The sequence below is a fragment of the Larus michahellis genome, chromosome 4 (assembly GCF_964199755.1).
Source record: "Larus michahellis chromosome 4, bLarMic1.1, whole genome shotgun sequence".
NCBI classification, from domain to species: domain Eukaryota; kingdom Metazoa; phylum Chordata; class Aves; order Charadriiformes; family Laridae; genus Larus; species Larus michahellis.
The window spans coordinates 55,269,643-55,279,444 of record NC_133899.1 but is presented as its reverse complement, the minus strand read 5'-3'; the positions used below and the strand labels follow the sequence as shown (position 1 = coordinate 55,279,444).

General features: G+C 38.7%; 1 protein-coding gene across 6 annotated transcripts in view; it reads left to right on the top strand.

The window, feature by feature from the left end:
• Positions 1 to 206: 206 nt before the first annotated feature.
• Positions 207 to 9,802, top strand: part of EIF2AK4 (eukaryotic translation initiation factor 2 alpha kinase 4) — a 42,191-nt gene continuing 32,595 nt past the window's right edge. For 5 of the 6 annotated variants that reach the window (XR_012586729.1, XR_012586728.1, XR_012586727.1 and 2 more), the window contains exons 1-6: positions 207 to 606; positions 2,537 to 2,652; positions 3,828 to 3,930; positions 6,547 to 6,720; positions 7,595 to 7,675; positions 8,159 to 8,307. Coding sequence is in view for 2 of the 6 variants with exons in the window: in XM_074584965.1 (XP_074441066.1) it covers positions 454 to 606; positions 2,537 to 2,652; positions 3,828 to 3,930; positions 6,547 to 6,720; positions 7,595 to 7,675; positions 8,159 to 8,307 (776 nt within the window). In the remaining 4 variants the exon portion in view is untranslated. The remainder of the gene's footprint in view (positions 607 to 2,536; positions 2,653 to 3,827; positions 3,931 to 6,546; positions 6,721 to 7,594; positions 7,676 to 8,158; positions 8,308 to 9,802) is intronic. The other variant, XM_074584963.1, reaches the window with a different exon arrangement.

Sequence of the window (9,802 nt, the reverse complement as noted above, 5' to 3'; positions counted from 1 at the left end):
GGACCGTCTGGGCGATGCTCTTAGTCACAGGGCTTAGTTTCAGGTAGTCCTGCAAGGAGCCGGGACGGGGACTCCATGATCCTTACGGGTCCCTTCCGACTCTCGGCAGCCCGCGATTCTCTGCGGCACAGCCACTCGAGGCCTCGGCAGCTGTGAGGGCTGGGACGAGGCAGGCGGGACCACCGGTGACCGCGGGGGCTGAGCGGGGCACGGCGGCGGCAGGCAGTGCGCCGCGCTCCCTCACCTGGTGGCTCCGCAGCCCCTCTTACCGGAGGCACCACCAGTTCCGAAGCGCGACAGCCCCACCCTGGCCCCCCCCCGGCTCCTCCTCCCGCCGCTGCGGAGGCGGAGCTGGGGAGCGCGGCCGCCCCTTGGGCCGCCGCCACTTCCAGGGTGGCAGCGCGGCGGGTCCGCCCGCCATGGCTGCCGCCCGCCCCCGCCCGGGGAGCTGACATGGCCCGGGCGAGCGGCGCCCAGCAGCTGCCGGGGGAGGTGGCCGCCGAGCCGCCGGAGAGCTACCAGCTGCGGCAGGAGAATGAGCTCCAGGTGCTGGAGTCCATTTACGGGCAGGACTTCCAGGATCTGCGGCAGAGCCAGGCCTGGAAGGTAACGAGTGGGGCCTCCGCGGCCGGCCCGCTGCCTGCGTGGAGCTGGCCGGGCGCCGGGGCGCGGGGAGGCCGGCGGGGTCCCGCCGGGCTGTCCGCCCCCGCGTCCCTTCTCTGTCTCCCTCGCAAGAGAGGAAGAGCCCCTGGTTCTCCTCCCTGCCGGGCCAAGGGGGAGCAGCAGGAGGCAGAGCGGGTCCTTGTCATTTGCGGGGCTGGGTGGGGGCACCTCGGTCATTGGTGCTTTCCCGTTGCTGTCAAGTCCCTTTATTTCTTGCCGGGCGCATCCCGGCCTCTGGCCGTTTGCCCGTGTCCTCCCCCGCCTCGGTAGGCGGCCGTCTGACTGGCCGCCTTCGCAGTTAATCCTCTCGATCCATGCCTTCGCGCTGTAATTAGCGCTGTGGCTGTAACTTGCCTTTTGATTAATTGTCAGGCTTGTTTTTTAAATTGCCTCTTAATTCATCCCTTAACCAACAAATTACATACTTGTTTAGTTAATTCATCTCATTGGTGTATACGTGTTGCTGATTTTTGCACATTTGTTATATACTGTGGTTTACTCAAACTGTGTGTTTTCATGAGAACTTTTATTTTTATAGTTTTGCTTTGGGTTTGTTTTCTTTTGTTTTTTTTTTTTTTTTTTTTGTTGTTTTAATTACAACTAACTAATGTTCAGGTCTAGTACTCAGTATTCTTTCCCATTTCTCTTTTGTGTCCACAATGTCTAATTGAGAATTTTTTTTCCAGCTGCATCTGTGGCACTGTTTTCCTGTACCTGGAGGTACTTGGTCACCCTTTTCAGTTCCCCAAGCTCACTGTTACTGTCATATCTGCTTCCGTTCTTTGGTCTTTTAGTTTCTACGAAATGTCATAGCCCGTGCTGTTGTTTTCTGCTATGAAGAACTTGAAATTCTTGCAGAAGCCTATGACTTCTTTTTGTTGGTCGTGGTTTTGGGGTTTTGTTGTGGGTTTTTGTTTTGGTTGGGTTTTGTGTTGTTTTTTGGGGTTTTTTTGCACAGTTTCATGTGAACACTGTTAGTAATTTGTTGGATTTTCAGAAGTGTTGCAGATCTCACTCTATTAAATTCATACCTGACGTACTCTTGACTTAACCTGTTCTTTTCCCTGTTAGAAATGCAAAGGGAAAGCAGAGGGGGTAGTGACCATCTTTTAACCTGTTTCCATATTTGTTATTACATGTGGTGTTACTTCCCGACCTTTTTGTCAAGTTACTAAGGTCTGGATTGTTTTGTGGTTTTTTTCCAATTTTTTTTTTTCTAATTGAACAGAAAAAGTTTAGAGTGTTTATACAGGCATGTTTTACTTTAATCTGATTTTGAGTAGGCAGCTTGAACAGGATGGAGAGGAATGGCAATACTTGTTAAAGTTCTGGTTTATGCCAAACATGAAAATGTAAATAGGAAAAGAAGTACTGTCCATTTGTTTGGCCACACAGGGTGTACATAGATGTGATTTTATAGTCTGTTGTCATGTCAGAAAATAAAATATTAACTGGTGTTTTATCAGTGATCCAAAACAAACACAAAAGAAACAACATTATTCTTATAATGAGTGGTTTAATTTGTAATATACCATAGACAACCTGTGTTACACTTATTTTCCTACTACTAGCTTACAGTAAGCAGAATACAAAGATTGTATTGTAAAACCGCTTTTTTGCTCAGTCTGAATTATCTTTTTAATAACTCTAACTACACTTATTGAAGAAGTTCTAAAAATATACTGGCTAAACTGTGATAATCAGTGAACCTGTTCACTCTCATTGAACAACGTCAATACGTTAATATATTTTTTTCATGGTTTGGATGGTCTAACCTGAATTCTTCCATAATACAGGTTGAAAGAGTTGTGTGCTTTCATTAAAACAAAACCAAAAAAACCTTTTAAATCAAACATTTTGTTTTCCATTTTAGGTACGACAGCCTCCTGAAATTAATTTAGTTCTGCGTCCTCAGGGATTGACTGGTGATAATGAAGTATATGCCAAAGTTGATCTGTGGGTCAAGTGTCCACATACTTACCCTGATACGTGAGTGAACATTAAAATACAACCTTTTTTCCCTGAACATTTTTTCTCTGTTTTCCATAGTAAAGTGTAAATTGAAAAAGACCATATAGTTTTATTCACCTTATTCTTGCTTTCTGCATGTCAGTATTTGTTAAGCCTGTGGTATTTCATAATAGGTGACTATAAAATTTGGCACCTGAATTGGATGTGTTGTCATGTGCAATGGAGAATAATAGGGGTGCATTTGTTAGTGCAAGACTGCAGCTCCAGTTTGTAGCTTGAAGAGGCATAAACTCAGGTGTACCTGCTAGCATCTTAGTCCCCTTTTTAAACTTTTTGAGCTCATGAACTGCTGAGAGAAGGACTGAATCTTCGTTTTTAAAGTAGTCTGGTGTTCCTGTTTATTGCTGGGTTAGCGTTTTGGGAGAGTTCTCCATGCAAAAAAAAATTGCAGGTGATGAGCCCCCCCCCGGCTTTTTGGGCTGGCAAGTGATTTCTGGGTTAACAGTTGCTCTGTGAGCCTAGTTTTGTTCAGTCCTTATGCCACTGGTTGTGTCCACAGCATAACTCCCCTTAGTTCATGCATTTGTGCTGTGGCATGAGCAGTGTGCAGGGGAGTGCTATTCCTTACCAAGTGATAACTCAGTTATAACCTGTAACAAGGGATATAACAGCCACTCTTTTTTTTTTTTTTTTTTTAATTTAAGGTAGCACAGCTACAGATATTTTACTTGTTTACTTTATTATAAACATTTTTTTAATGTAGCTGGTATTTATTTATTGCCCATTTTTCTTTAAGTTTGTGTAACCTATATAGTGGTAATAAATTTTAGGTACCTGAACGTTGTGCTGGTAATATTTTTAAAGGACTGTTATGTAAATTACTGATTAGAGCTGAATTATTAGTGTCAGGAGGGTTTCTTTGATAGTTCTTACGCTAAGTATAACTGACAGTCTGCATCCAGAAAATTTAATGTCAGGAAATATAAAACATTATTTCTGGCTTTATTCTATATTGTATATGTAATATTTATATACTGCTTATTTGAGCATTGGCTAATTGACAGGTGACTACAAACTCCGTTCCTTTTCCCTCACCTACAAATTTTTGTCGACATTCTGTGTCTTACACAATTACTTTTTACATTCAGTTTTTCTAATGAGGACTTTTCTTATGTTTTGTTGCTGTCCCCCAGTGTCCCCGAAATACAACTGAAAAATTCAAAAGGCTTGTCAAATGAGAAAATCAATGAATTAAAATCCAGACTAGCTGAACTGGCAAAACAGCGCTGTGGAGAGGTAAGAGCTTTTTACTTACTTGAGAAATATACTCTGGACCTAAATAGTTCTAAAAGAATGCGTGGTATAATATAATGAAATACTTAAATATTGGAAGTATATATTTCATTGCTCCTAAGGAAGGAGACACTTACCTTCTTTCTTAATAATGTTTCTGATTAAGGAAAGTTCAGAATATGCACGCTGTTAAATAATGCGAGCTTTGTCCCTGTTTAAAGGCAGATTTAAAGGTTCATGTCATTCTCAGATTTATTTCACAGTATGAAGGGCAATACTAACTCTAAAATAGTTTTCTGCACTTTTCAGATAATTTCGAATATTGTAAGTTGCTATACTTGTTTAAGCAAACCGTTATTACTTGGGGAGTTTTTCAGTGTGATCTTGTTCATCTAATGCTGAACTGAAGAGCAGGAGACCTTAGTTATAACGCTTGCTCAACAGTTGACTTTTGTGGCTGTGGCACAGTTACTCTGTGACATTATCCTTTTTTTTTTTTCTACTTGACTTCCCTCCGAATAGGATAAAAAGAGTAAGATGGAGAAATACGTGAAGCTTAGAACTTGTATTTATTTTAAGGCATTTTATAAGTCCCCGGGTATGTTTGGTATTAACAATACCTTTCCATTGTTGCGGAGGACTAAAATGATTCAAAGAATTATTAGCAAACATTAAATTCTTGGCGAAAGGGTTTATGGTGTGTTCTTATCACTATTTGTAAATGTTACAGGTGAACTCATTTGATTTGCTTAAGTTTCCTTTTTAAAAGTGAGAAATACACAGCTGTGGAAGTTTATTATATGCTGAGTTTATTATATGCTGAAATGGGATAATCTGTTTTCAGTTTATGAAGCCTGTCAGCTTTACAGGTTTGGATGGGGTTGCCCATCGTTTAGTCTTGCCACATGAAGCCTTTTTTCCATTTGTATACTATACTTCTGGTTTGATTGTAAATTTTTATGCAGATGCCATCAAAAGAACTGTTTTAGCCAGATACTGTTTTGTTCATTCTGTTCAGTAACCAAGAACTTCCTAAATTTTTTCAGTATCTTTGGAAATTGGCAGTTTAACAGCATATTCTGGAGTTATCTTTTTTTCTTTTTTGTAATGACTGTGCTATGGACAATTGATAGGGAAATTGAGCCTTGTATTTCTTAAGTAACCACTAAACCATGCGATATATACTCAGTCTGCTCACACTTGACCCCAGGAGAGCTATTGGCCTATAGGGCTTCAAATCCCAGTTTGATTTCTGATCTCATGAAAAGGAGATAAAAATGTGTCATAGGCTTTCCTAACTTTTATTTCCCAAAGCAAGAACTGTGCTTGCTCCAGCAATGTGTAGATGCAGTTATGAGTTACAGGTATGATACACATTTTTGGTGAATGACGTACACAGTACAGTCCTGAACTACTTTCTCTGCAGGGAAAGGGAGGTAACTGTTCTCTCTGCCTTGACAGGTATTCTCTATTAAAAGCGTATCATGCAATATGTAAAATTTGAAAATACCTCAGTTACCTGTCAAACTGAACAGCAGATTGTTTGTGGTTTTTTAATTAATTGAGATTCATCCTCTTTTTTTTTAATATGTGTGTGCGGGCATGATTGATTGCCTTGCCTTCTGAATGGTAACCTGGGAAAGATATTTTAGTTTGTACATGTCAGATACATGCATATTGTGCTATTCTTTCTGTTCTGACTTGCCTCTTGGCTTCATTCTTTTTCAAGCAGGGGATTCAGAGTTTGAGAATCTTCTAAATGTCAGCCTGTTACAGGCAGATGGTAGAATTTAGTTTGGCTGTTCTCCCACCCATACATGCAGATCCAGCTCAGTGCTGCTGCTGACTGCTGGGATGCATCTTTCTGACATACTGCTCTTTAATTTTGGAGATTTGATGGTCTGTTAGCACTGTGTATTGCTTGAATTAATAAAGGGATGCTACTAGACTGATGAAAGCTTAAGCCCTTGACAGGTCAACAGATCATCAATACATACCCAGTTCAAGTAAACAGTAACTGAAAATTGATTCCAACCTTGCAGACCATGTAGCAGAATTCAGCTGATATTTCAGTGCAATCTTTATTTTAGTAGTTGTGGTTATATCAAGGCGGAATGATTTAAGTGGCTTTACAGTTCTAGTTAGAACTCTAACTGGGCAGTACAGTTTGCAGAGGAAGGATTGGATTTCATGTTAGCAGTGAAAGAAGTATTTCATAGCAGTAGATACAGTAATAGAAAATTGCAAAGGATTTATTCTGTTGTGGCCCATATGTCATAAACATATCCTTGTGAATGGCAAAATATGCCTAAAAGAAGATGAGAAGAGGAAAAATTTTTTTAACTTCAAATTTTTTTTAGAAAAAGAAGATATTTGAAGTTGGCTGTCTTTCAGTAATTTTTGCTGTATTTGCTACTGTGGTCAGGGATTTTTCATGTTACAGTTTATTAATAAATAGTTCTGACAAAAAATATCAAAATACAGTAAATTCTCCCTGATAAGTAACAAAATGAGCAGTTGTGGTGCTGCTGTGTTGCTTTTTTGAGTTGGATGTCATTTTACTGTGTGATCTACTTGTTCTTTGATCCCTGCGTGTGATTCGTGTTTGTTTTCTTTCAGGTGATGATATTTGAACTTGCTGACCATGTACAGTCATTTCTCAGTGAGTACAATAAACCACCTTCCAAGTCTTTTCATGAAGAAATGCTGAAAAATCATCAAAAAGAACAGGAAAGACTGGCTCAGGAGGAATTGCGTAGGGTACAAGAAGTTAAGAGAAGAGAGGAGCAGGAGGTAAGAGAAATTAAAGTGTGAATAACTCTGCATTCTTAAAATAACATAAACAATCATGATTCTGTAAATCATCCTGCATAGCAGTGGGTTTTAGTGAATTATTACTTTGTCAGACCTGTCAGTGTGAGTTGATCAATGTGTACTATATGAACTATCTGCTGCTGCAATTGTAATATTTTAATTGTGTGTTTTTAAACCTGAGAAATAGTTATGCCTGAAACAAGCCTTAATGTTGATTTCTGGTCCTATGGAAATCACTTACAAAGAGGACCTTATACAAAAGCATAAGCAAATATATATATTAAGTGTGTTCCATCTTAAACTAGGAAGTATTAACTGCAGAGATATGTAATCATACCTTCATTCACCTATAGGGTGACTCAGATGTTCACTGTGACAAAATTCTCTAGAGAGCATAATACATTTATTGTAAGGGGACCTTGGACCCACATACATTCCTCACTAGAAATGAGGGGATTTATTAATAGTCTCACAGAGACTAGTAGCGTGGAGTCTCCACGCTGGGAATACGAATAGAATATATCTTTTTTTTTAAAAAATGTTTTAGCTTATTCCGCAGTGTTTCCTGTGTATGAAACTTTATTGCTGGGTCTGTCAGGAGCAGTAATTTTCTTCTGTCAACAACTCTGTTCTCCTATATCATACAACTAATGCTGTTAAATTGCTTAGGAGAGATAATTTGACTTCTATATTTTTATTCTTGTGAGATCCACAAGTTGTCTTTAACGCTTTTGAAAAATCAGCATAAAATCGTTTTTTGTGTTTTGTTTTGTTTGTTTTTTTAACCAGGGTAAAATTAGCAGTTATATTGTATGTACTGTTGCATCTCTAACAACACTGAAATTAATTTCAGCAACGTGAAATCCTTAAAGAAATTCAGAGAAGGGAAGAAGAGAAAAGAGAAGAAAGAAAAAAGAAAGAGATTGCCAAACAGGTATTCTTTCTAAGCAGGCATGCAAAAACCATCGCAGTAACTTTTTCCCAGGACTGTAGCATATGCTTATAAAAATTTGAGAAATTTACATGACTGAATTGTCCTGGACATCTTTTCTCATACAGTGCTTCTAATAGACCTAGGTTAAAATAAGTTCTTGATTTTATGGGGTTTATTTCTGGAATAAAATCAACTGTAAGGCAAAGTAATTTAATATATTAGCATCTTAAGTGTACTGAGATGGACATTTTCAAGCAGATGTAGAAAAAAGCCAGTGTGTTAATGTTTCCAGTTTCATTATAAAGAATCTTTACTTCTTTCCTATGGGCAGTGCTGAAAGGTATTTTCTAAATCTCAGCACATCTTTCTCAGCCTATTTCTTCTGTGATCTGGGTGACTTTATAGAATGGTAGTCAAGTACAGGCATATTTTGAGGATAGGAAGCAGTTTCTGTACTTACTTGGTGTTTTTCCTGATTTATAGGAACGTTTAGAAATAGCTGCTCTGACAAATCAAGAAAATTCTCAGAGGAGAGATGCTGCAGGATATAGAGTTGGTTCCAGTTTAAATGGGAGCTGTTTGGAACATAAAGTGAATAATAAACACCGACCAAATTCAGCTGGACGTTCAAAGTAAGTATGTCTGTTTGCATGTGGATTTTTTATTAATTTTTTTTCAAACATTAGATTTCAAAGTGAAATTTGAAGGCAAGAGAGTAATGTGCTGTGTTGCTTAGCTGTTTGTTTTGGTCTGCCCCCTCCCGTTCCTCCCCCACTTCATTTGTTATGGTTTAACTCATTCACATGCTGTAGTTGGGAACTTTCCAATTAAGAGAGTCAGCTTGGCCCTTAGTTTACCTTAGAAAGTATTTGGCCATCATTGGAAGGTATATTCAGGGCTTACTTAGTTTCTTAAAAGTATGCAATATATTGGCAGTTGCAGAAAAAAATGATTTAAAATCAGCTAATGAAGGTTTTGTAATAGCACAGTAACTTAAAGCTTGTATTGATCTCAAAACATTTGCTGTGAAGATACATTAGTATAAAGTTCCTTGTTGGAGAATGGGATAATGCTGATTGCATTTGCAGAGCAACTTATTGCAGGGAAGATCAGAGTTATTGGAGGATTCTTTTGCTGGTACATAACTTATGTAGGTGAGGATTGGTAGGTTGGGGTTTTGGTTTTGTTTTGAGGTTTTGGGGGTTTTTTTAATTTTCTTTTTTCCCCCCTTTCCTGTGTTCATAGCTAATATAACTGTCAAAGACAGTGGAGATATCCTGGTATTAATTTTCCTAGTTTTCATTCAGGTTGTGCCAATGACTTGTTATTTGGACTACTGTTTTAATCGAAATAGTGCATTCCTGCTTTTTTTTCTTGTCTATAGACTTCAAAATTGTTTTCGCATCATGCATCAGCAACACTGGCTACCTGAAGCAGAAGTTTTTCTTTGATCTATCCTACTTTGACTCTTGCTGTCATCTCTTCCCTTTGCCTATCCCAAGTCGTATTTGGCAGTTGTTTCTATATAGTGTTTGATAGTCCATAAATCTCTTTCTATCCTCTTGCTAACAAATGAGACACTGTCTGTGCTTGCGGAACATGATGTGCGTCTCAAAGGTTTGTTACTATGCTTTAATGAAGAGCACAGTGGACTTATATTGACTTGCCACACAAATTCTTATATTATGTGTTCTTATTAAGAAAAAAACCAAAACCTAACAAAACCAAAAAGGCAGAGTTACTTATTTTAACAGTGGTGAAAATAATCACAAAGGATTTTGAAATGTTGAAACTTCTAATGATGCCATGTTTGTAGAGTTAAGCAAAAGCTAGATGTGTTTAGTTTTGAGGTCTCTCTTCACAGGAAGAATGGTGCTGTATTTTTATCTGTTTATGAAGCCTGAAACTTTGGATATTGTGATACAAACTTTTAGAAGACTATTAAAATCTAAAATAATTTCCTTTATAAAATATATATATGAATTCAGAAAGCCAGATGCTTTCTTTTGTCTATTTTTCTTTATGAAGCAATTGTAAGAAGTTCCCTGTGGTACCTCCTTTCTATGTAGCACTTTTTACCTCTTTTTGTTTTCTTTTAATAAATTCAATATTTTGAAAGAGCGTCTA